General features: G+C 47.8%; 1 protein-coding gene across 5 annotated transcripts in view; it reads right to left on the reverse strand.

Moving 5' to 3' along the window:
• NOL4L (nucleolar protein 4 like) overlaps window positions 1-27,296 on the reverse strand; it is a 130,467-nt gene that overhangs the window by 76,903 nt on the left and 26,268 nt on the right. For 2 of the 5 annotated variants that reach the window (XM_053394706.1, XM_053394705.1), the window contains exons 2-3: window positions 11,126-11,251; window positions 7,265-7,420 (exon numbers count right to left, since the gene is read on the reverse strand). In XM_053394706.1, the coding sequence (XP_053250681.1) occupies window positions 7,265-7,420; window positions 11,126-11,251 (282 nt within the window). Of the gene's footprint in view, window positions 1-7,264; window positions 7,421-11,125; window positions 11,252-15,588; window positions 15,712-27,296 lie in introns of those variants that run through there. The other 3 variants (XM_053394709.1, XM_053394707.1, XM_053394710.1) reach the window with 2 other exon arrangements.

The following is a 27,296-nucleotide window of genomic DNA, read 5'->3' on the forward strand; positions in this document are numbered from 1 at the left end:
TTTGGATCCATTGCTCCATGTCCGCTTCTCTGGAGCAGCAGAAAACAACCTTTCTCCCTCCTCTATGTGACATCCTTTTATATATTTGAACATGGCTATCATATCACCCCTTAACCTCCTCTTCTCCAGGCTAAACATGCCCAGCTCCCTTAGCCGTTTCTCATAAGGCATCGTTTCCAGGCCTTTGACCATTTTGGTTGCCCTCCTCTGGACACGTTCCAGTTTGTCAGTGTCCTTCTTGAACTGTGGCGCCCAGAACTGGACACAGTACTCCAGGTGAGGTCTGACCAGAGCAGAATACAGTGGCACTATTACTTCCCTTGATCTAGATGATATACTCCTATTGTTTTAGCCCAGAATTGCATTGGCTTTTTTAGCTGCCGCGTCACACTGTTGGCTCATGTCAAGTTTGTGGTCAACCAAGACTCCTAGATCCTTTTCACATGTACTGCTCTCAAGCCAGGTGTCACCCATCTTGTATTTGTGCCTCTCATTTTTTTTTGCCCAAGTGCAATACTTTACATTTCTCCCTGTTAAAATTCATCTTGTATGTTTTGGCCCAGTTCTCCAATCTGTCAAGGCAGCTTCAAAAATCATATTCAAGTATGCTTCTATTTTTCAAGCCATGTAATAGGGAAGAAAGACAGATTTTACTTTAGGAAGGGGCTACAGGTTCTGGCACCTTCAGCGAAAAGGTTCTTAGGTATAAAGGAAAACCTGAAGAGCTGCTGTCAGGCAAATGAGAGAGCACTGGTCTCACTCTTTGTCTCACTGTAAAGCAGATTTATATGATCTGAACTGCAGCCTTACAAAATCACACACAACGGGCCTCATTTTTTCATAGTAGGAGAACCATGCCTCCGGCAGGAGAGCTCAAATAATGGCCTGTTTCTCTGTGGCAAAAATGGGCAAGAGCACATGATAATGTGTATCTTTAAGTTTGTGTCTCTTCTTAGGATCCAAAAAAATATGAAGGTCCTCTGCCAGATCATTCAGATTAAATAGCTACATTATAGGAAGGGATGTTATTCAAATTAATAAATAGCTGTGGCATTAACCATATTGCTAAGTTAAAAAGAAAAGGTGGGATGGAGAGGAGGAGTAGGGAGAAAGTCATATTAGAGACTAAACATTATTAGCAACACTTCAGAAAACACCCTTTGTTTCCTGTTCCAATTAACCCTTTTCAGTTTGTGCGCTTAGAAAAACATATATGTGTACGGTGGTACCTCGGGTTAAGTACTTAATTCGTTCCGGAGGTCTGTTCTTAACCTGAAACTGTTCTTAACCTGAAGCACCACTTCAGCTAATGGGGCCTCCTACTGCTGCTGCGCCGCCGGAGCACAATTTCTGTTCCCATCCTGAAGCAAAGTTCTTAACCCGAGGTACTATTTATGGGTTAGCGGAGTCTGTAACCTGAAGCGTATGTAACCCGAGGTACCACTGTATGTTTTTTTAAAAAAAAAATATGAAAAGAACTTTAGGACACATATCACATGAGATCACTCTTAAAAATCAAAACAGAGAAGGAAAGGAGACCTGAACCTTTCTAGAAAAGAGAGAAGAACTAAAAAAAAACCACCCAGTGATTTTAAAAGAGTGATTTTTTTCAAAGAAACAGGGCACCCTGTTTTTTTCTTTAAAAAATAATAATAAAGATACCTATCTCCACTAAGTGGCAGCACAACCCAATTTTTGCTGGCAGGCTAGGAAGCAGCAGGGCAAAGAGCAGGGGGGGGGCGACCTGGTCGCACACTGCTTTGGAGATGCCAAGAGGGTTGTTCCCTAAGCACTTGCCAAGGCCTCCTAGAGCCCCTTTTGGCTGAGTGGCCACCCTGCCTCACCTTCTTCTCTCAAGGACCCCACGAGTCATTTGCCAGCAATTCCCCTTTCAGGAGCTGCCCCAAGAAGGGATGCTGCTTGGCTAATCGGAGAATGAGCTGAAAACTGCATCCCAGCTGTGCCTCATCTTGCTCCTTCCATTTTTTTAGTTGAAAGTGTGGCAAAAGCAGCAGTGAGTTTCATGAGCCGTTGGGGAAGCCATCCTGATCTGGAGGAGGAGAAAAACAACAACCCCGAACTCTTCTGATCCCAAATGTGGAGATCTGAGCAAATTCACACGCTGCTTTCTGCCACTTGCATCTTCGCTTTCCCCCCTTGCAGGAGCAACCTGCTCTTGAGAGCGATGTGGTAGCAGCTGGGATTTGGCTTACTTGGGCGGTAGCCTGTAGCAGCTTCCATTATCAGAAAAAATAATAACGACAACAGACCACAATAGTTGCTTTGGCTGAAACTCTCCAATTTCCAGCTCATTAGCACACTTTTCTTGCTGGGAGTCAGCCACTCACGTGCTAGGAAAAGAGAGCAAGTAGAGTTGGTGTATGAATGACCCTTACACCCTTGGCATGAAGCTCAACCTACCGAATCTGCTATTAATTACTTCAGCATGTTTATATACCCCCTTCTTCCAAGCGGCCTGGGTTAGTAGATAAGGATACACCCTATTCTTAGCCTCCCGACAACCCTGTGATGTAGGTTTGGCTGAGAGAAAGTGCAGTCCAGATTCATTCACACTGAGCCTCATGCCTGGAGGGGGGTGAGATTTGAAACCAGAACCCTCAGGTTCAAGTCCACCGCTTCACACACCTCATGCCCCTGGCCTGATGAAATCCCACAGGGTTTCCACAGGAACCTCAACCACCTGAAGCAGGGAATGACAGCAATGGTCTTTCTTTAATGTGTCCCAACTCAGTCTTGGTAAACTCAGTGAACTGGTGAAGAGGCAACTGATAACTGCTAGCTCCTCTAGCTGCCATATTAATAACTCTTCCTCCGCTGCTACCTGTCCACAACATGGCCATATCTGGAAAGCAGGTGGGAAGTTACCCCTGGTGGTTCTGAAGGAGTACTACAAACTCTGCCACTTCCATGTTGTGATCTCATTTAGGAAGTTAGTTCCTTAGTGTGGACTAAGAGCTGTTTATGGTGAGAATGCCGCTGTCCTGAAATACCTGCTCAGGTATGGGGACAGACAGATCTAAAAATGGCTTAGGCCCCAAACGATTTTCAGCTCCAGGGCTGAGTCCTAGAAACAGGTGCAGAACTACTTGCTGCTTTTGAGCATGTGCAGAATGCTTGCTGGAATTAAGGGAAGGGGCTTCCAGACTGGAGAGCATGGCTCTAGGTGGTCTTCTGAGTCCTAGGATGGCCATGTATACTACCTTACAGTGGGCAGTCTGTTTCAAGGAGTCCTCTGCTTGAAAGGCTGTCTAGTCCAAGGCAGTTTAAAGATAAACAACCATAAGAATGGGAGGCTTGAAATTGCTGGTCATCAGTTAATACCTGGACAGCCGACTAAGCAGGATTGCAGGTCATGTTTTCCCCACTGCAGTGAGATGCACTGTATTTCTAGCCATCAGCTATTATTCCACAAGTTGGTATCCAACTAAGGTGTTCTGTCAGTGCAAGGATTTCCATTTGTACAACCCCCCACCCCACCCCCACCATGTGTGCAAATCTGCACTAATTTGAGATTTCTGCCAGGCCTTAAGATTCCTTGCATGGATTAGAAGGCAGAGAGTCCCCTGCACTGTGAATATTTTGAAAACTCGGGAACAGACTGAACCCCTCGAACAAATTTGAGGGTGGGGAGGGGAGGAGAGTAGGAAAGCCCCAACATTGCACAAGCAGAAATCATTTCCCGATGGGATGCATTACTCAGCACTACTTTGGATAGAACCCAAGCAGTACATAATGCACCTTTACGTATAAATTAGCAAATACGTTAGTAAACTGCTATATATGCTAATTTATGCAAATCTGTGATGGGGCATAAGTGGCCACTCTGTTGAGTCCCAGGACCCTTTCAGAAACTAAGAACAGAGTTAAGTGTCATCATATGCAGGAGGCAGCGCGAATGCCTGATGAGGGGTTAAGTTCACTGTGTTTATGTAGTTTATCACAAAGCCCACTCCTGAGGCAGGTAGCTATGTAGTACAATGATTTCTCTGCCACCTCTTTAATTTCTTTTGAAGAAGTACCTTTCTTGCACTTCCCCATATTAGGGACACCAGACTGCAGCACTCTGTCAGTCCCCATGGGGCCCTTTCTTGCAAACAGTCAGCTAATTTATTTCTGATAGCCTACCTAAGCAAGCAGAGAATTACCTCCAGCTCCAAATTATCAACCTGATTGGCTGCTCTCTGGAAGTGGAAGACAAAGACGAACTCTCTGCTGAATCTGGCCTAGTTCTCACAGAGGTAGTAAACCTGCGTCTTGGGGTGTGCCACTTCAGACTGCAGGTAGGAACTCACACCAAACGCTCCCTCTGCCAAGAAAATCCCTACATGCACAAATGCAGCCTATTGCATAGAAGGCTAGGCCTTTTTTTAAATCTTCCCTAGCTTTTTTATGTTCAGGGTACTTTTGAATTTAATTTTACCATTTTGGTATGGGGGCTCATTTTATCACGCAGACCCCTCACCTGCATTCTGAAGTGGTTCAACCCAGAGACACAGTGCTGGGGCGGGCAAGCACCACCGAGACAGGGTTCACCCCTGAATCTGGCATCTCAATATTAATTCTGGTCCAGTGCGGCATCCCCGATGGGGGCACCAGAAAGGGAAGATGGCTCAGAGCCCTCCCAGGTCAGGAGGGGATACAGGCCTGCTAATGTGATGAGATCAGCTCAAGCAGAGGGGTGGAGCACAGCAGAGCTGCGGCTTTGCTGGCCTGAGAAAAGCAGGCAGATCCAGCCTGCTCCCCTGAGGCTCTGAAAGGCATAGATTAGCACTCCCCGGAGCCAAATTGAAGGAATTGGGGGAGGGCCAGAGCTGTCTACTGTCGAAACAAGCAGAAAGTTTCCTGAATTGTAGTTGTACTGGTGGCCTTGCCCTCTTCCATTATGGAGAGGTCATCCGCCGATAGGCAGAGAAAATCGGCACAGACAATAGCTTTGCTAGCTGCGTGCAGAGGCAACGGCAGGGGCAGCCTCCAGGTTGCCCAACCTGCAGCCGCTGTTAGGGGACAGGGAATATGAACAGGAGCTCTTTGCTCCCTGGGAAATATGCCAGAGGCAAACAGAGCCCAGCTGGAGAAGGGAGGGACAGGCCTGCATTGCAGGAAGTCAGGCAGCCATGTGCCCCGTGGAGGATGGGCTCTAGTGAAGAGGTTACAGAGAGAGAGAGAGAGAGAGAGAGAGAGAGAGAGAGAGGGAGGGAGGGAGGGAGGGAGGAGCTGAGTCTTCAGCTGCACATTTAGCCCCCTGGATCTCCAGCAGCAACCAAATTGCTGGCAGAGGTAGGGGGGCCATGGCCGCCTTGCAATTTTTCAAGCAGAAATCCAAATGTCACAGGAAACCACAGTGCAAAAGCTGCAAGCTGTGCAGCCCTCGGAACGCCTCGCTTGCTGCATTCAGTTGCTCGGTGCCCCAGGAATAAACAGAGCAGCAAAGAATTAGGCAAGAGATTGTAGGCCCCAAGTAAAGAAAGAGAAGGGAAAGGCAGAAGCTGCCCCGATGTTCTCCTACTAGCAAGACCCTGGGGGCCAATTCATCTCCAGTCTAGCTAATGTGACTGAAATAGGGATATATGGAAAGAGATTGAGCATGTTACATGGGAAGGGACAGGGAAGCATGTGTTGTTACTAATGATAACAACTGAATAAATAACATTCATTCAATTGCATAACAGTCACTCAATTTGATAAATACTTCAATGAATAACATAAATGTATAGCCCACCATACAGGAGCATTTAGCAATGAAAGCTGAGAAGCAAGCATAAAATGTTACATCAAAATTTAAATGAAACATTCATTTCAGGAGTACGGGCATGACAACTGCTGGATTCTCCCAATCTGTTGTCCAAATTTGCTTGGCGTATAATTTTAATGTGCACAACGGGGCCACCTGTCCCTCTAGTCGGCATCCTACTGGAACCTCTGGGAGATTCTGCAAGCAGTAGGAGATAGCAATACGGAGGACTGTATGTCCTAGGAAAACTAACAGTCTGGGCCAAGGAAAACTGAATTCTGCATCTTGAATAAAAATGTCAATTAAGCCAATCTATTCCCATGTTAGTGGTGTTTTTAGTTCTATAGACTTGTTATTATTTCCATTATACCAAAAGTCTGGAATATATTACTGATGTCTTTGGCCCCCTTTTTGTCTCTGTTTCAATATTTCTAACCTGAGGTGATTCTGTTTATGCTTAATTTTGCATTTAATAAAAATAACTTTTAAAACCTCAAGCCAATCTATATGCATTTGCTTATTCTGGGGATGCTATCATCTTCTGCTTATGAAGGGGAAGGACAAAAAGTTAGCTAAGAGTTTTTGACGTCCTGCCTTCTGATTTCTGTCTTAAGAAGACTGGAACCTTCTGCGTTCCAGATGTGTGCTCAACTTCTGAGCTTCTGAGAAGATACCATGATCACACAATCAGATTGAAGCTAGGTCTGCAGCACTGAGGACTAGACACCTGCTTTTTAAAAAACAAACAAACCAGCAACCGGCATGCTGAGTTCTACAGCCAACACCAAATGTGAGGCAGAAAAAACATACTTGGCCTGTCTCAAAATACCCTCCCTGTTTCAGAATATGAAGTTTGCATGTACGGTTATCACAGTAGCCCAAGAGCTACTAGGCCTCTTTAGCATTTGTCCTAATTCTTTTTAAAGCCGTTTATGCTAATAACCTATCACAAAATCCATTACAGCAGAGCCAGAGCAGTGTATGAGCTGCAAAAGACCACCATAAATGCATGAGGCGGTCTTAGGCAATCTACCATCTTTCCAGCTTTGGCCTCCTACCCAATTCCATTCGCTGTATTGCTTTAATACTACTGGTGATGATGATCTACATCATAGGGCTGTTGTAAGGACACAAGACAATGCCTGTGAAACACCTTTGAGCGCTCAGGAAACATTATATATATCTTAAGTATTGCTAAGCTGTGGCAAGACGTTCCATAGGCTGAGTGGCGGAGTCCTTCCTTTGTTTAAGGAGCATTTCCTTTTCATCCTGCATGGCTGGTCACTGCCTTCCTTGGTGCTCCTGCCTGGCCCCTCCCTTCTCTAAGCACATCTGCCATGGCCATCTCCTCTCCCCCCCACCCTTCTTCCACTGATGCCCACTCTGATCCCTCTTAGCCAGTCCTTCTCACATGCGGGAGCCTGTTCCCTAGTCAGCCCCCCTCTGGGTGTGTGAAAAGGGGGGCATAGTGGGATGTGGCCTCTGTCAGTAGTACAAAGACAGGAATCTCACCGCCCGGTAGGTCTTCTTCTGCCCGGCATGTTTGGGTGCTTTGCCTGGCTCCGCCGAGCTCTCCACATGCATCGAGTAGATGATGTCAAAGAAATCTTCCACCACAGCGACGCGCTTGAGAGCGATGCCCTCGGGCTCCGACAGACCATCTGCCCCCTACAACAGCACAGGCAAGTCAAGTTAGTCTCAGGAATGGGTGACAGAGGTGAAGAAAAGGGCTGCAGGATAATATGAGCAGAGGGAGGGAAAGGGAGAAGCACAGAAACCCACTCCTGCCAAGGTCTGAACGTGTAAGGAGAAGGGGTGTCTGAGGAGGTTCCTATCAGGGCAAGGAGAGTGTGATATTTGCTGCTGCTGCTGCTGCCGCCACCAGAGACCAAAGCCAAAATGGGAGAGGTGAAAGCAGGAGAACCCATGAAGAAATCCCCCTCTTCTTATTTATAGCAATCTCATCAACAGACTGGGGTTGTTGTTTTTTGTCTGGGCCACCTCCATCGACCCCCTGCTGGCTACACAATGCTGGCTATCAATCAGTGAAAGAACTGCTAGTTGTTAAACACCTGCCTTTTAATCGAGCAATTTCAACAAAGTTGCACATTATCAAGAGAAGCAACTTCCTGATATATTGAAAGAAACGTAAAATTATGTAGGATTTATTACGTAAGCATCTACCACTCGAGCTTAGAAGATAGGTGACATATTTATTAAGGTTTTTTTCATTCTTTAATACGGTAGCATACCAGAGCCTCTCCACCAGCACGCACACACACCCCATACTCACAAAACTTGACAGATGCCCTTAAAACAAGAGCTCCTGGAGGGATCCTATTCCTGAAGGAAACAGCAGGATTTGTACTTGGTGCTGATTTTACATAGCGCCAAATGCAAGGACCTTTGCAAGGGACCATTGGCTTAAAGAGTTCACTCCCAATTGTTCCCTTGCAAAGGGAGCTTGCGTCCCACCCTGCTTAAATGCAGTGCCAAATGCAAGTCCCGCTGCTTCCTAGCAGGGACGCATCCACCTGATCTCCAATAATGTTATGTGATTGTCCACAGTGGTTCCCCAACCCTGTCTTAAAAAAAATAGTTGCACAATTAACATTTTGCCCTTACAAATTCATATTGGATTCAGTTCACGAAATCAATGAAAACTTTTGGTGATTAACCTATCAACTCTAAATCTATTTGCTAAGTGTTTTGAACTCTCAACCCCCTCCTTTAACAATGTGCCACCAGCATGAACCCTGCCCAGCGAGAAATTCTGTAGTGCCTGGGAAGGAGAGAAATAAAGGGCCTCGTAAATCAATACAAAAAAAGTATACATGTAAGCCAACTGTCCACAACTTTGTTCTGAAGTCTTAGCACTCATTGGACAAATCTTGAAAGCTGGTTGATGGGGCAGAACATTCTCCACATGTTGTTCCTTGTAAACATAAGGGCTAGAAACTTGTTTTATGGCAAAAAAAGAAAAGAAAGCTGCAATTTCGAGAAAGGTACCTGGGTGTCCTTCTCATTACTACACTACTGACCTGACTCCTTGCCTGGCCTGCCATTTAGAGTGCTAAGTGTCACACATTCCCCATTGTACTGCAAATGTCCAGTGTGCTGAATGAGCATGCCAAGCATTGCTCTAGTATAGAAGGATGTTTCAGCTTGCAGAAGGAGAGCTAGGGCAGGGAGCAGGCTAGACAGGTGCGTCCATCAACACACATGTGCACACACACATGCCGTCTAGACCAATAAGCAGGGCACCTTTTTCACCTTGAGGCCAGGATCCCTGGAGGAACAGGACTGAGTCACCCTCCTCCCCGCCTCTGACCTTTCCCAGATTTCACATTCATTTTCTTTCTCTCTCTGACATACAGCCAAACAGTAGCAGTGCAGCTAAGCTTGGAGTGCAAGTATAGGATGCTCTAAACCCGCCACGTGGCAGCAGGACAGAAGAGGCGAATGCCACTGAGCATCTTATCTGTCTGACATAAAGGGCGCTGGTTCATCCTGGCAAGACTTGCCAAGGGAAAGGAGGCATACCTTGTTCCCTAGCTAGTTATTTGTGCCACACCCACAGCTCGTGAGCCACGAAAGCTGGTGGAAAACGAGATCTTGAAGGAATGAGGCAAGCATACTTTGTCTAAAGATTGGAAATCATGCTGTTACAGTGTGGATTTTTCAACACGCCAGATAAGGGTGCTGAGGAGCTCATAGAAAATATGCAATTAAGGTGTCACTGGCTGTCAACTACAGCTGGCTCAGAGTTTGTGCACACATGTGAGTGTGCTGTTGTCTGCATTCACAGAAACCACTCATTCACAAAAATTACACAGAATTCACTGCTGAGATGTGGTGATGGCGACTGGCTTACAATGGCTTTAAAAACAAAGGTTGAACTAATTGATGGAGGGTGTCAATCAATAACTATTAGTCATGATATCTAAATAGAACCTCCATATTCAGAGTCAGTATACCTCCGAATACCAGACACTGGAGACCACAGCAAGGGTAGGCTGCTGCATTTATACCGTTTTTGCACTTCTCAAAGGCTTGTATTTAGCCTAATCCACAAGGGCTCTCATGCAGTCATGCAACTGCATACACAACTACATATTTAATTACCCTTCTAACAAGCCTTTGTACTTTCATAGGGAAAGAGCCCGATCTGAAACTCTAAAGAACCACTGTCAATCAACGTAGACAATACTGCATGAAGGATGTCATCGGCCCAACACACTAAAAAGGAGCTTCTACGTTCCTCCTTATGTACTTAACAAACCCCTGCTGTAACCAGACCCTTGAGAGATTTCTTTTTAAGATCAGTGCTTAATGCAAGAAATCTTTCATTTCAGTATAATGTGAAGCAAATTGTGTCATAGATGAGGGCAAAACTAATCCCACCTCATGTTTTCAAATGGGAGCTTCTGGACATTCTCTTTCTCAGCACTCTAAGGAAGATTTGCAGGCTAGTCTTATGCAGAGTGACCTCAAATCCGGTGACCTCAACAGACTTCAGCACACCTAACCCTTAACAGCATTGACTACTTAGCTGTATTTACATTCTCTGTGCAACCGAGAAACTTGCACAAAAGATATATGAATACTTCTAAAAGAAGTAGGACTAGTAAAAATGCTGCCAATTTTAAATTTATTATACTGTTTTAAATATTATTTTATTAATTTGTTGTTGAATAGAGGTACAGAGTGGGATGCGGGTGGCGCTGTGGGTTAAACCACAGAGCCTAGGACTTGCCGATCAGAAGGTCGGCGGTTCGAATCCCCGCAATGACGGGGTGAGCTCCCGTTGCTCAGTCCCTGCTCCCCGCAATGACGGGGTGAGCTCCCGTTGCTCAGTCCCTGCTCCTGCCAACCTAGCAGTTCGAAAGCACAGCAAAGTGCAAGTAGATAAATAGGTACCACTCCGGCGGGAAGGTAAACGGCGTTTCTGTGCGCTGCTCTGGTTCGCCAGAAGCGGCTTAGTCATGCTGGCCACATGACCCAGAAGCTGTACGCCGGCTCCCTCGGCCAGTAAAGTAACCCCAGAGTCGGTCACGACTGGACCTAATGGTCAGGGGTCCCTTTACCTTTAAAGGTACAGAGAATCCTAAGCTCCCTGCCATTTCACTAGGTTATCTCTCAGGCAAGCCCATACCATGCACTAAGAGGATGGGGGAATGATGACGATGACGATAGCGTCTTGCTAGTAATATTATCAAGCCCTTTGTGCAGGTGTGGGCAGAGAAGAGGTCTGAACAGGGAACTTTCTGGGTTCTTAGATACTATTCAGTACTACTTCTGGTTGGTGAGGCAGGGTTAGGGGGACAGACAAATATGCTGACAGTTTTACAGGCCGCTGCTTGAACCTGTTACCTTTTCTGAATCCTTGGAGGTGGCAATAGAGCTTCCAGCATCTGCACCTCCTCTATCTGCCTGCCTCTTCAACGTCTGCTTCTTCATTCTTGGGCTTATTTTCTGCCCCTCATTAGCAATTTCAGTCTAAGAGGAATGACAAAGTGTCACAAAATGAAAACAGATGGACACACGCTCTCTTAGTGTTTCCTCCCTGAAAACGTAACTGACTTTTAAGATCTTGGGGGCAGGAACCCAACTTCTTCTTTTTTGCCCAAGTCCCTCTGTAAATTATCAGATCAGATGCTGTTCACTTGTCAGGATCCTTCCCCTCCCACAAGTGACCACTCCTGCTTAGAAAATTGGTGGGTAAGAATAGCGGTCACTCAGGCTTCACTCTTGCCTCGGACCTTAAAGACATTTCTCTAGCCCAACCTCCCCGAGGCTTCTGGACACCCTACACATAAATCGTACCTTGCAAGAGATATTTATTGTCTCTCCTTAAAGGACTCCAGAAGATTCCACAACTAGCTAAGCCTGTTCCATGGAAGCCCAGCTATGTGTCCCTATTTCCAACTTAGGCTGCAATCCTCAGCTGGGAGTAAGACCCATTGATCTCAATGCAACTTACTTCTGAGTGTAGGAGGCTGTTAATTTGCTACAGTCAGGGTTAAATGCAGTCTCCCTGGCCCTGCTTCTCTGCCTTTAACAGAGCCTGACATCCAGAAATTTAACAAGCTCAATTTTCCCTGGCTTGGAAAGAAGTGGTAAGAACACTTGTTCAATTTCTATGTCAGGCTACCGTCAAAGGCTCAGGGGCAGTTTTGGGGTGGTTTCTATTTGGTAAGGTATCTCCCCTGGCTACTATTGGAACCCATTAAACTTTCCTTCAACAGACCCTTGCAATCTGTCGTTCTCTCTCTTCTTCACCGCTGCCTTTCACATTCTAAAAAAAAACCCCTAACATGTCTCTCTTTTGGCTGTAAGCTGAACACACACTCTACTTTGGTTTTCTAGCAAAAATCAACAGATATCTCCGCTGAGGCCTCCCACATACCAAACAGTGGAGAACTGCCAACCCTTGCCCAGACACTTTCTAAAATGTAATCTATAAAGGAACTGCCCAGCACCAAAATTAGTCCAGCCTCCTCTTGCCCCACCCTCTCCAGCTCCCAACATTGCCAGATGCATCTGCAGCTCAATGTGCAAGTGTGAGACCTTTTGCATTATACGAAAATACATAAGAATTCAGACATCCCCATGACTGGCATTAACACTGGTAGTTTTGGGCAGCACATCACCACAGCTGATCCTGGGATGGCCAGCAAGCCTCAAGCAAAAGCCTGTGTGCTGGGTGGCTGTAGGAAGGGTGTTCTCAGGAATAGCACTGTCATTTCCCTGATGGGGGGCGGAGTGGATTTGAGTCCCCCTCCCCATGTAGCAGCAGTATCAATAGGCTCCATACCAACAGCATCTATCCATTTTGTTTATTTATGGATGAAACGTATGGACATATTTTTCACTTGCATTCCCGAAATGGGAATATATTGGAGGGGGAGGCTGGGGGGCTTCCTTCCCTCTCAGCTCATGTGGGCAAATTGTGGGCTGCTTGGTTCTTGTAGAACCCTATGGGGAGTGAAAACACTAAGAGAGTGGAAATGGGGGAACTCTGTCACAGATTATTAGGGCTGAGCTGCCCAAAGCCAAACAGGCTTAAGGACTGCTACTCCGAAAGGGGGTGCAAGAGCATGCGATGCTTGGAACCCATTTCCCCATCACTTCCCTTACAGCAAAAAATCCAATAAGCACAAGACCTCCCAACCAACTATAATTGTGCAACCTCAATTTGCCGGTTTATGATGGAATCCCACCCGAAAACAGCAGCTGCCTAGAAGCGCCTGCCTCCAGCTCTCGTATTCTTTCCCTTTCATCTACACTGCCTTTCGCATCTTTCCATCTGGCTGTTTCTTTCTGTTGCAGCCCCTCCACTGCCAACACAGAACACGCTTCTTCTTTCCACCACCCACAGGCTCCACACACACACAAATGTACATATTATATATAATCGCCAAACCTAAACTAGCATTCAACCACTTTCACATCCGTGGCTTCCCTCTGGGCAGGCATGTTCAAGAGGTAGATCATGATCTAGTGGTCTACATCGTTGGGTGTTCCTGTTGATCTCTGGTCCCCCAGTTATCTCCATCTCCCTCCCCCCCCCTCCAAAAAAGGGAAAAAAACCCAACTGTGGCTTCCTGGATACCCCTGCCTCTGGGGAACAATGGGCACTCGCTATATATATGTTGTTGTTGTTGCTGCTGTTTAGTTGTTTAGTCATGTCCGCCTCTTTGTGACCCCCTGGACCAGAGCACGCCAGGCCCTCCTGTCTTCCACTGCCTCCCGCAGTTTGGTCAAACTCATGCTGGTAGCTTCAAGAACACTGTCCCACCATCTCGTCCTCTGTCGTCCCCTTCTCCTTGTGCCCTCCATCTTTCCCAACATCAGGGTCTTTTCCAGGGAGTCTTCTCTTCTCATGAGGGGGCCAAAGTCTTGGAGCCTCAGCTTCAGGATCTGTCCTTCCAGTGAGCGCTCAGGGCTGATTTCCTTCAGAATGGATTGGTTTGATCTTCTTGCAGTCCATGGGACTCTCAAGAGTCTCCTCCAGTTCTACGATAATTCAAAAGCATCAATTCTTTGGCGATCAGCCTTCTTTATGGTCCAGCTCTCACTTCCATACATCACTACTGGGAAAACCATAGCTTGAACCATACGGACCTTTGTTGGCAAGGTGATGTCTCTGCTTTTTAAGATGCTGTCTAGGTTTGCCATTGCTTTTTTCCCAAGAAGCAGGCGTCTCTTAATTTCGTGGCTGCTTGTCACCACCTGCAGTGCCGCCATATATATATATATATATATATATGGTGAGGGAATGGCATTTCAGTTATAAATGTGACCCCGCCACCCACCCAAGCGTGTCTACTCATAAGTAAATCCCCAAGTTCAAGGGAATAGGAAATGCACTTAGGACATACACACTCCCCTGAGAGTCTGCCCCACCGGGCTCACTTCTGAATAAACAAGCCTAGCCTCCCTCACTTGCTATTCTAAGTCTTTAGGCTCCAGGACATATCTGGTAGCTGAAATGGCTGGAGTTTCCTGCACCTCTACATGCCCTGGAGGGATTCCCCAGTCACCTCCGTCCCTCTCTTTGCTTCAACACCCTACGTCTCCCCACATTTCCCCTCCAATCAGAGAATCTTAAGAGTGGGAAAGGGACCCCAGGGGTCATGCAGTCCAACCCCCTGCAATGCAGGAATCTCAGCTAAATCTAGGCTGACAGCCATTTGTACCCAGACTCCATTTCGTTGTGAAGGAACCAGCATGGCTTGGGCCGCAGACGGTGCACATTGAATGGAGGAATCTGGCAAACCCACATCCCAGTCCCTGCCTAGGCAGGAAACCCAAGGGATGGAGTTGGTGCGAGGAAGAAAATAGGCTGAAATGCATGCAGGCTCCCAATAAAGATAAAGATAAATTAAAATACGACAGAAAAGGAGAGGCATCTTGAATGGCGACAGTGGTTTCACTGCTACATGCAGACTGTGGCAGCCATTGTGGGTGGGGTTTTTCTTTGGGGGGCGGCGCACCGTTCAATTTTGGACTTCTTATTATATATTTATTTATACCCTGCCTTTTTCCCTGACAGGGAGTCACTCAGGCAGCGTGTGAGAACAAGTTGCTGGGCTAGGTTTATTTTATAATCTTGTAAGATTTATGCAATGCTCGATTGTCAAAAACAAACTAACTAACAAGGAAAAAAGCCCAATCATCTCAAAACAGTTTGCAAAGACAGGCCCCACATGTATTTCATGATTTCATAGAATTTATACACTACTTGATTGTTTAAAACAACAACTCAAAGTGGTTTACAAAGATGGGCTGATCTAGCAGCCTGGCATTATAATTATAATTATAATTAGTATTATTCTCAGTCACCACTGAGGCGCAAAACTGGTATCAGGCCTGTACCACTTCAGTGACTGAGTGCTGTACCACATGGAAAAATCCAGAACCTGTAGGAAACCTTGTCAGTTTAAAAGTACTTCATTGGGTTTTTTCACTTTTTAAACACTGTATTTTATTGTTTTAATTTTTGTGCGCTCCATAAGTAACGTACGCTATTACGCTACAGTCATAAATTAACTAAAATAAACTTGACGCTGAGGTAGAATGCAACAGAAAATGCTAGCGTCTCTTGGCGTTTCTGGAAATGTCTGCCTCTTCTGCGACACCTTGCAAAACTCAGGCTGCTTTCTATTGCAGGCCCAGGAGAGGGGAGGCAAATGGCTGCGCATCGGAGATAGGGACCCGGCAGCCATGTTCTTCAAAAGGGGCTCTTCTTTTTTTAAATAAAAAATGGCAGCAATGGTGGTGAGACCACGCTTCCCAGAAAGTCATCTGGGAAAATGAGAAGCTGCCTTTACCTCACGCCCCGCCATTCTTGAGGAAGAATGAGCGGTGCGCACTCTGAGGAAGCAGCCAAAAAAACTACCATGGTGGGCCTCCTTCAAGGCCTAGCCAAACTGTGGCGCAAGAGCGGCCATTTTCCTGACACACGCAACCAGCCCCCTTGCCAGACGATGGGCAATGCCCCATTTTGTTCCCCCTTCCGAAGCTGAAAATTGGAGGGGGCAATATTCACCTCGGATTATAACATGCCATTGTGGGGGGTGCATTCCCAAAACAATTCACTTTAGTGAATTTAGTTCAATTTTTTAAAGATAACAGGCTTAATAAATAATTTTAAAATTATTATTATTATTATTATTATTATTATTATTATTATTATTATTAAACTGCTCCATTGCACGAACTGCTACGGTAACTGAAAAAGCAATTAATTGACTGATATTTTTCCTTATATTTATGGGCCAAGGAGGGGCTCGCTCAGCCTTTGCTGAGCACAAAAACGTGAGGGAACGACAGTTGCTCCGCAGGACCAACGTAAAACAAAATATTATTCATGACCCGTTTATTACGTTTTAATGAATTTTTACTTATTTAGTGTTTCATGTTGTCCACAGCCACTTTTCTTGTTTTAAGCACTTGCTTGTTTAAAGCAGCATGCAATGCAACAAGCAGGTACCATCTTGCGAGTGCAGCACTGCAGCATTACGGCACCGCGGCCTTTTCCGTCCTCTTCCCGCAACCTCCAGCCATCTCCCCTGCTCAGGCCCCAAAGTCTCTTCTTCCCCTTATCCTTTCCTCCCAGGCAGCCTTCTCTCTCCCTCTTATCTTGTATCATACCATTTCACCATTTCACGTTTCCCCAAGAGTCTCGCTTTCCCCCTCCCATTCCCTTCCTCCTAATGCCGCTCTCATGCATTGGGGAGGCAGGATGTAATGGAGTATTGTCCCGGAGGAAGGCACAGCTGGCTGGCTGGCTGGCAGGATCGCTTCACGCTGCAACATTTTGTTGCAGGTCCTGTTTGCCATGGCCTTTAACAGACCCCAGACTGATGCTCAGCTCTGCATCCCTCAAAACAAATGCTCCTCTGAATTGGACTCCTTGGCAGGTTTTGAATAAACATACACAAACTTTTTATTGGTAATATATAGATAAATTAAGGATCTTTACAACATGCAGAGAATAACATGTGTTGAAAAACCAGAGAGAGGAGCTGAGGGAAGTCTGGGGGTGGGTGGGAGGGAGGACTTTTCTCTTTTTGTGGAGGGAAAAATGGGGGGGGGGGAAATGGGGATGATGTATTTTTGATAGTTATTTCGAAATTCCTAATAAAATTTTTTTAAAAACAAAACAAATGCTCTTCTTTCAACTTCTTTCAACTTCCCTTGCCTAAACTGGCTGCTTTTCTCCGACTGACTGCCCCCCCCATGCCACCTTTCTGCAACTTGACACCATATCACGAGTTAGCCACTGTTCTCTCCCTTGTAGGGAGCTGCCACCTGGCCCCAATGTTACAGATGCAACCGTACATTTGCCTTCTTGTCTCTTCACCATAAGTGTGGGAGGATTAAACCCCAAAAAGTGTTCACCCCACTTGTTGTCCTAGTGTATATGTGTTATCTCAAGAGTCTCCTCCAGCACCATAATTCAAAAGCATCAATTCTTCGGCCATCAGCCTTCTTTATGGTCCAGCTCTCACTTCCATACATCACTACTGGGAAAATCATAGCTTTAACTATACTTTCACTTTCCCATGTTTATGCTCAGAGCCACCTTGTGAGATAAGTTAAACTGGTAAAAAATGTCCCCCAGTAAATTTCATGGGTGAATGGGGAACTGAATCCAGGTTTCCCCCGCCCAAGGGCTCGTCCACACTCGTCCCACCACTTCCCCCAGGGAAACCCAATCTTTACTGCTGAATTTCCCCAGGAAAATCAGCGAGGCAAACAGAAAACCTCTCGGACCCATGTTCTTTAGGCAAAGGACAAGCCGAGTCTGAAACAGTCTACTGTTTCTTTGCCCTGATGGGTTCCCCACCACCACCGTTCTCCTTGGTATGTGAGGGGAGAGAACTCTGCACGCGCTCAGACGACAACAGCCTTCCCTGACTTGGTTTTCTCTGGATATTTTGGGCTACAAATACCATCAGCCCCAAACCAGTACAACCTAGAGGGCGCAACACTGAGAAGGCCGGCCTAGGGTCAGATAATGTCTGCAGACAAATGTGACAATCTTACACACATGTGGTACCAGTTCCCCATTCTCCTGCATTACCAGTTATTCCAGTGCCTTGTTTTTCCCTTCCTCTTGAGTCACCAGGGCCTCCAACAAAAAAGCACTCTCCTCCCCTCAGTGTCCTATTTCCTGTTCCAAAGTGGGTGGTACTCACAAACCCTTCTCCTTTTCCCTATCCCAGCACACACATTGCTAATTCCCCACCCATCATCCAGGGTATATGCTCCCCCTGGCCCGCCCTCCAGAGCAACAACAGTGCCCTCCATTGTTGGTTTCCCCCCTTATAGCAGGAAAATCCCATTTCTTCCCTTCCAGGTGTTAAACTAGCATGCTGCAGCTAGAAAGGCAGTATTATCACCAATGGCTGCTGCTGTGAACAGACCGCTCTGTTCCTGTCTGTGTACATTTCGGCTCTGCATTAAAAAAAGAAGACTTGCAGATCATGGCTTTGGGCCCCGGTGTCTAGCAGGCGGAACATGTTCTCTGTACCCATCTGCCGACTGAGAATAACGCTTTGGGCATCTGACGAAGCAGGCTCTGGTCCATGAAGGCTTGTGCCAAAATACTTTAAGGTGCAACGAGAGCAACAGATTAAGAAGCCTGCTGTCCCTCTGGAGAGAAGAGGGTGTGCGGTGCAGGATGGGGGGGGGAGATGGGGGTCAAGCATACTTCCTCTTTCCCATTGGACCACATGCTTCACTTGGAGCTAACCCCACAGGTCTAAAGAGGGCTACTACCTGGGCTTAACCTGAACAAGGATTCAGTCACAGAACACTCACTGTAGTAACAGAGAAGACCAGGAGCCTCCAGCCCCAAATATGGCTGGTGCAGAACTTAAACCCCTCTCCATCTCTTTGGGTTTCCTGCCCCAAAGCCCCACCAACCCTGCTTCAAAATTTTCCACTGTATGCTAGAGGCTTTGGGGGAAACCTATGGGCAGGAAAGTCATGGCTGCTCCTCTGGAGTCCTAGACCTGCCAAGGCAGCCTTTGCCACCGTGGTGATCTCCAGATGTTCTGGACTACAACTCTCATCAGCTCCCGCCAGTGTGGCTGCACTAGCTGGGGCTGATGGGAGTTGCAGTCCAAAACCTCTGGAGAGCACCAGGTTGGGGAAAGCTGAATGAAGGTTGCAGTTATCTGCAGCCCTTGGGCCTAAGATATATCAGAGTTAGTAGTGATACTTTTATATGCCTGTTGCCTTTGTCCATGGAGTTGAATTATGGTGCTGGAGGAGACTCTTGAGAGTCCCATGGACTGCAAGAAGATCAAACCTCTCCATTCTGAAGGAAATCAGCCCTGAGTGCTCACTGGAAGGACAGATCCTGAAGCTGAGGCTCCAAGACTTTGGTCACCTCATGAGAAGAGAAGACTCCCTGGAAAAGACCCTGATGTTGGGAAAGATGGAGGGCACAAGGAGAAGGGGACGACAGAGGACGAGATGGTGGGACAGTGTTCTCGAAGCTACCAGCATGAGTTTGACCAAACTGCAGGCGGCAGTGGAAGACAGGAGGGCCTGGCATGCTCTGGTTCATGGGGTCACGAAGAGTTGGACATGACTAAACGCGACTAAACGACTAAACAACAACAACAAGTGATACTTTCGTTCTCCTAAAAATCAGGATCAAGCTACAAATAGAACAGAGAACAGGGGCAGATAGGAATACTGCTGCTGACACACATAACTCAACATCTTCCCTTCCTTTAATGCAAGGGCTCCCAAACATTTTCCCCAATGGTCCAATTGCAAAGGGTCCTTCCTGGCAGACCACTTAATGATTTTTTTCTGCTTCTTGTGGCAATTGGAAAATGTAGTGCTAGACGCTGTGTGATTTTAAATTGTATTTTTATTGCTTTCCACCTTTCTTATATTGCAACATAATTCGCATTCCACAGAATTCAACTTGCAATACAATACTTAAAGTACAATATAATAAAGGACAAAAGCAGTAAAACTACAATTAAAGAGCAAAATGAATATCTAATGTGGACGTGCTGTAGGCAAGCTGAATGAAACTCGTGCACCACCAATGGTCCGCGAACCACCATTTGGGAAGCGCTGCTCTAATGTTCCTGGGTCTAGGCACTTGCAGAATGGCGGAGATTCCTGCATTGGGGGGTGGACTAGATGACTCTTGGGGACCCTTCCAACCCTACGATTCTATGGGGCTTGCCACTGAGTGAACACAACCAGCCCCTAAGCCTCGGGGTTCAGGGTCAGTGTTCCTGTGCAGCTACGCTCGCCATGCACATCTGGCCAGATGCACATTCGCCATCTCAAGAGATGCCCTGGTTCTTCGAGCCCCCTGCAACGCTCCCCGCCCCAGCTCCGCGGGGTGGGGGCACAGGCCCTCTGCCTGGAGGGCTGCTCAGGGCACCCTTCCTTCTAGCCAGCTCCCGAAGCGCAAGGCCGAGCGGCGCCGGAGCGTCCCAAACAGGGCTCAGGTGCAAGCGCAGCGCCCTGCAGCTGGGCAGGCCAGGCGCGGCGCCCGAGCCTGGCCGGGGAGGGAAAGCGAGCCGCCGCTGCCGGCCCCATTGGCTGCAAGGCGAGGCGAGCTTCCCGCTGCCAACCCCCCGCGCAAAAGCCCCGCGGGACCGCTTGGGCAGCGCCACCCCAAGGCCTTTGCCAAGCAGGTACTGAAGGTAACCATGGGAACCGGGGGGGGGGAGAGTGGGAAGGAGAGAGGAGAAGGGATCTGGCACAGCGATCCCTCCCCGGGCTGCCCTCGCCTGGGGCAGGCAGGCAGGCAGGCAAGCCGGCGGCCGTCCTGGGCTGCCCCTCCTTTGCGCGCAGGAAGGAGGCACTCGCCAGCTGGCAGCGCCAGGGCAGGGCAGGGCAGAGCAAGGCAGGCCAGGGCGTGGGGAGGGGAGGGCAGGCAGCTGCGGAGAGGCCTCTCGCGGCGGGATAGAGCCCCTCCGCTCCTCCCCCGCCCCGCGTGACTGGGAGCGAGGTGGGCCCCCTCCGTGGCGTCTCCAATTACGCACCCGCCTGCCCAGGCGCACCTGCCGCGCCAGCCACCTGCCCTTTGTTGTGCTCTGCTCTCGAACGCACGCAGCCTCGGCTCGGGTGGCGCTTCCCCCTCCTCCTTAATGGGGCTCCTGTGGGTGCGTTTCATCAGAGCCAACAAGTCCCCTCCACCTGCATCAACGCGCCATACCCCCCCTTACCAATTATCCTCCAAGCGGCCCAAGTGGGATTGGGAATATTGTTGTGCAGGAACAAAAGAAAGGGGCGCTTCACACGTTACCAGGCAACAAACTCGGGTTTGGCTGGCAGGGGACCTTCAAGGAGTTGCCGCCAATGATCCTCGATCTCTAGAGGAGGCAGGTTTTCAAATGCCTGGTTTGCCACGCTCGCATGCAAACAGGGGGGCAGCTTGGGCCAGACCAGAAGCCAGAGACCTGCATGCTACCGTCACCACCAAATGAGCACCCAGGGATTGGGTGGACTACTGTAATGCGCTCTATGTGGGGCTTCCTTTGAAGGTGACCCGGAAACTACAACTAATCCAGAATGCGGCAGCTAGACTGGTGACTGGGAGCAGCCGCCAGGACCACATAACACCGGTCTTGAAAGACCTACATTGGCTCCCAGTACGTTTCCGAGCACCATTCAAAGTGTTGGTGCTGACCTTGAAAGCCCTAAACGGCCTCAAAGGCCCAGTATACCTGAAGGAGCATCTCCACGTCCATCGTTCTACCTGGACACTGAGGTCCAGCGCCGAGGGCCTTCTGGCGGTTCCCTCCCTGCAAGAAGCGAGGTTACAGGGAACCAGGCAGAGGGCCTTTACAGTGGTGGCACCCGCCCTGTGGAACACCCTCCCATCGTATGTCAAGGAAATAAACAACTATCTGATGTTTAGAAGACATCTGAAGGCAGCCCTGTTTAGGGAAGTTTTTAATGTTTGATGTTTTACTGTATTTTCATATTTTGTTGGAAGCCACCCAAAGTGGCTGGGGAATAAATAATAAATTATTATTATTATTATTATTATTATTATTATTATTATTAGGTGGTGGGGGCAGCAGCAAACAGGCACAACCTCAGCACCTGAACCATAAAAACATAGGTCCATCTAGTCCAGCATCCTGTTCTCACAGGGACCAGCCGGAGCAGCCTGTGAGAAGCCAGCAAGCAGGATACGAGCACAAGAGCAGCCCTCTCCCTTCCTGCAGTTTCCCACAACTGGCATTCAGAAGCACTGCTGCCTCTGTCCTGGGAATGCCTTCACCCAGTGGGACAGATGTAGCCCCCTTTCTCTCTCCTTAATCAAACCAAAACAAAAACATGTCCTAGTTCAGCCACATACCCCCTGGCATGTACATGGTTACAAATGCCCATTCTATTATTTTTATCTTAAAATTTTATTGTATTTTTTAACACACACACACACCCAAATGATGCCTAAGAATAGATCCTTCCATGATGGTTTATTGATGTTTTTTAAAAAACTTTTAATAGCTTTATCGTATGGTTTTTTGTTTCCACTTTCTGTAAACCTACAGAGAGAGCGGTATACAAATATTTTTATAAGTAAATAAATAATTTCAGAGCAAATGCGATTTAGGATCAGGCAGCAGAAACAAACCACATTTCAGTCCTGTCGCCATGATGGCGCTATGATTTAAAGTGAGCTTTCGAATGGCAAAACTGCACATGCTCAGAGTATTTCTTTTTTATTGTTATTTTTCCTGCCAAACTATTTTTTTGTTCTTTGTTTCTGTAACAAAGCACAAAAATAGACACAGATGGAAAGCATGTAATGCAAGGCAGTAGGAAAGTAATGTCGGTTGTGTGCTTCACAACTTAAAAGAATGCGCAGAGACGCAACCATACTTCCTTGTTGGCCCTTGTAGAAAACACATTCTGTAGGAGGCCCTCCCCATTTAATTTGATAGTATCCAATTACACACCTTCCGATCAGAGAGGAAACATTATAGAGAATAACTTTAGGTAAATACGAAGTGCATAAACTCAGAATGCGCACCAATTACAGAAGCATCTTTATGTGTCATATTAATTGGCCTGACAAAGCTACATTAGAATATTACAACAACTTAATTTATGGCAAGTTAATAAGATTTCTGGGTTTGGAGGGGGCCTTAGAGCCTGTAGGCTCTTGTGCACGGCCCACCTTAAATTGCGGTCATTAAATGCACATGTCTGGGGAGTGCAGGTGTTGCTCTGCAAGACTATTACGTCCAGAGTCTAAAATTACCTAGCTGCGGTGCTGTTGACAAAAACTCCCCTCACGTGTTGGGAGAGCGCATAGCACCTATGTGCGCCGCCAGCACCCCTGTCAGGTACACTGGCCTCCTTCCCCACCAGCTGTGCGTTTGGTCTGCCTGGGAAAGGTCCCTGTGCAGATTTCCTCCCTGAAGTATATTCACTGTGCTCTTTATGGGTGTGCACCAAGCCCAATAAGGGGTGAGATATTAAGCTTTTAAAGTGTGAGGATGAGATTTCTCTGAAGGTCCCTATATATTTTGTGGCCTTTAGGTAAAGGTAAAGGGAGCCCTGACCATTAGGTCCAGTCGTGGCCAACTCTGGGGTTGCGGCGCTCATCTCACTTTACTGGCCGAGGGAGTCGGCATACAGCTTCCGCGTCATGTGGCCAGCATGACTAAGCCGCTTCTGGTGAACCAGAGCAGCGCACGGAAATGCCGTTTACCTTCCCGCCGGAGTGGTACCTATTTATCTACTTGCACTTTGACGTGCTTTCGAACTGCTAGGTTGGCAGGAGCAGGGACCGAGCAACAGGAGCTCACCCCGTCACGGAGATTCGAACCGCCAACCTTCTGATCGGCAAGCCCTAGGCTCTGTGGTTTAACCCACAGCGCCACCCGTGTCCCTTTAGGAATACACCTACAAATATAATGTATGAAATGGCCCACGGCCTCGTAATGAATCTGTGGGAAATGTATGCGCAGCTCTGTAATCCACCCCTGCGCATCACCTTCAGATCCATGACAGAACAAAAGCATGATACGAATGTACTAAATGAATGAACATGTGGTGGTTATCTGAGGATGTGTAGGGTGCCTTTCCCCTCACCACTGATTTCTAAGGCTGCCAGTGTTTCTTCTGACAAGGCTCCTGTGCCTTTTTGCATGAGGGGCAGAAATTTTAAAAGAGATCTGCACCAGCTGTCAATCTGGTACCAGGCCAAGTTCAAGGTGTTAATCCGAATCACTGCTCCGCTTTTAAAACTATCTCGGCAACAGCAATATACTTCTGCCCTTTTAATGTTCCTTTAGTCACTCCCACTTTGCAAACATGAGTGCATTGATGAAAATACGCATTTTGCAGACTTCCACTGGGAACCACAAAGTGATGTGCCTTTGGAAATGGGCACGAGCTACCCAGAGCCCAACAGAGTCGGGAGGAGCAGAAGACTCTCCCAACTCAGGTTCCCATTGGTGACTGTCATCTGCACAGAATCCTGACCTCTTCCTTTAACTGCATTGGGGAGAGGTTCTTTTTTCAGCATCCTTCCCTCACAGAAGCTGCAAAATAAGAAAGGGTTCTGGATATCCCCTGAGAGGGGCGTAACAAAATTACAGGTTCCTCTTTCAAAGAGCAAAGCAGCCTGGGCTCCTGAACTGCTTGTATATAGGACCATCTCCTCTTCCTGAGATCTCCCTGGCCACCACAGGGAGAAGAACCAGCTACTGTCTGGAAAGCAAAAGCCCTGAAGAACAACTGCCTGTGTTTTGTCGAACATGCTCCTCCTTGTGGGAATTTTATGTAATAAGAGCACAACACAGCAGCCAGGCACACACCACCTCCTGAACCAGCTCTTGCAGGAGCAACTGGTGCTTTTGTTTATGTGAACATGGCCTTAGATGCTGGGAAATGAGAGCATGCTTTCCTCCAAAATGTGCCGGCAACTGCCATCTGATCTGCACAGTGCTGGTCTGCCAGTAACCTCTACCCTGACCCTACACAGATTACAGCCCCGCACCTCATCCTCATTTTCAGGCATAACAAGACACCCCCCCTTTCAATTCCCCAAGCCCAGAGCATCTCCCGAAAGCGAGAAATGTGGTGTGCAGAGGCAACCTTTGCGTCACCGAGTAACCTATGGGCCAAAGACCCCACCTTTCCACACCAGATGCCAATCAATCAAATCTGCATTATTTGCATTCTTTTTTGGAGGGACAACAAGCAGTAGAACTGGAGCCACAAGCACGCACCATGTCTTGGAGGGGCTCCTGCCCCACTGCCCAGGGCGGGCAGGCACACTGCAAACGGTGTTTCTTGGGGCACAGATGGCAACTCTCCCTAGGGAGCGAGGAGGGGAGCCCTCAGCCAGCTCCAGCCCACTTAGAGAGGGCTGGGAAGAGAAGAGGTCTGCCCTAAGAGGCTTAGCAGGGCCAGGGCACGGGTTAAGGCACAGGGGGGGAAGGGGCTTGCAGCTCTCCCAATCCTGGCCTCCGCTCTGCAGGACTCCAGATAGAGCGCTTTCTGGCCCTCGGGCGAGGAGGGGCTGATGCCAGCTGGATTCCACTTCCTGCCGGTGCAAAAAGGCTTCCTGGCAGTGAACGGGCGCCCTTGTTTTCTGACCACATTTCAAACGCCCATCATTCTGCCGGGGAGGGAGCAGCTCGGCAGACCCAGCCGGCTGCCCTAGAAGCATGCCTGGCTGTTCCACATAACTGGCCTCTCCCCCTCTGCAAAGGCTCCCATCACAGGAGCAGGGGGCAAAGGCGTTCGCTCCTCCTCAGTCTCACAGCTGTGGGTCTTCGCAACAAAAGGTGAAGATGCTCAAACATGCCTGGAAGAAGCCGCAGAGGCTGTGTGCACCCATGAGGAGCTTAAAATGCAGCAAAGTTGCTCCCCTTCTCAATGCACACCAAAGCTGGTTTGCAGGGAAATGCATCAAAACGCAGCATTTCTTCAGAAACAAGAAGACAGGTAGGGGTTGTGGCTAACATCACATGTGCTCCAGAGGTTACAGCCTCTACTTTGCCTGCAGTCTCAGGCTGAGACCCTCCCTGCCCGCAGACTGTCTTGCCAGAGTAGTGCATGCTCTAGTTATCTCTCACTTGGACTACTGCAACGCGCTCTACGTGGGGCTACCTTTGAAGGTGACTCGGAAACTACAACTAATCCAGAATGCAGCAGCTAGACTGGTGACTGGGAGCAGCCGCCGAGACCATATAACACCAGTCTTGAAAGACCTACACTGGCTCCCAGTACATTTCCGAGCACAATTCAAAGTGTTGGGGCTGACCTTTAAAGCCCTAAACGGCCTTGGTCCAGTATATCTAAAGGAGCGTCTCCACCCCCATCATTCTGCCCGGACACTGAGGTCCAGCGCCGAGGGCCTTCTGGTGGTTCCCTCACTGCGAGAAGCCAGGTTACATGGAACCAGGCAGAGGGCCTTCTCAGTAGTGGCGCCCACCCTGTGGAACGCCCTCCCACCAGATGTCAAAGAGAAAAACAACTACCAGACTTTTAGAAGACATCGAAGGCAGCCCTGTTCAGGGAAGCTTTTAATGTTTAATAGGTTATTGTATTTTAATATTCTGTTGGAAGCCACCCAGAGTGGCTGGAGAAACCCAGCCAGATGTGCGGGGTATAAATAATACATTATTATTATTATTATTATTATTATTATTATTAAATCACTGGCATCTCCAGGTAACGCTGGGGCAGAGCTGTTGCCAGTCAGTGCAGACAACACTGAACTAGATGGAGCAATGGTCTGACTCAGTACATGGCAGCTCCTGACATTCCTATGTTCCGCTAGGTGCAGAGTAAGCAGGGGACATTGCACAGCCAATCTCTGACCCACAAAACCTCAATTTCCAATCTACCTTTCTGGTGCATGGATTTCTCTGGGGTAAGGGGAAGCCACTCTCTGCGCATCCTCAGAGGCACTCCTTATGATCTCTACGCAGCTTCCGGCGTTTGACGGGGGGGCTTGAACACGGCCTGCACGTTCTGCGTTCGAAACACAGCAGTGATCAAGCAGATCTGGTGACCTGCCTGTTTCCGAGCCATTCTTAAATGCTGACAAAATCCACGCTACACAACAGCACAGAGAACACATTTTCACATTTATGGGCTGTCAGTGCCTACAAGGAAAGTGGCCAGAAGCCCTTCAGATAGCACCGTCCCACAACAGAATCAAGGGGTGGCAGTGTCCGGGGCAAGGAGCAAATGCAGCAGACACCAGCAGCCTAGCACAGATCAAGAAACAATGGCCTACACAGCTGGATACTTTGGTCATCACCATAATACAAAAACAAAAAATTTCCTTCCAGTAGCACCTTAAAGACCAACTAAGTTAGTTCTTGGTATGAGCTTTCGTGTGCATGCACACTTCTTCAGATACAGAAGGTATCTGAAGAAGTGTGCATGCACACGAAAGCTCATACCAAGAACTAACTTAGTTGGTCTTTAAGGTGCTACTGGAAGGCAAAAAATTTTTTTTGTTTTGACTATGGCAGACCAACACGGCTACCTTTCTGTAACCGAAATA

The sequence above is a fragment of the Podarcis raffonei genome, chromosome 6, assembly GCF_027172205.1.
Source record: "Podarcis raffonei isolate rPodRaf1 chromosome 6, rPodRaf1.pri, whole genome shotgun sequence".
Lineage (NCBI taxonomy): Eukaryota > Metazoa > Chordata > Lepidosauria > Squamata > Lacertidae > Podarcis > Podarcis raffonei.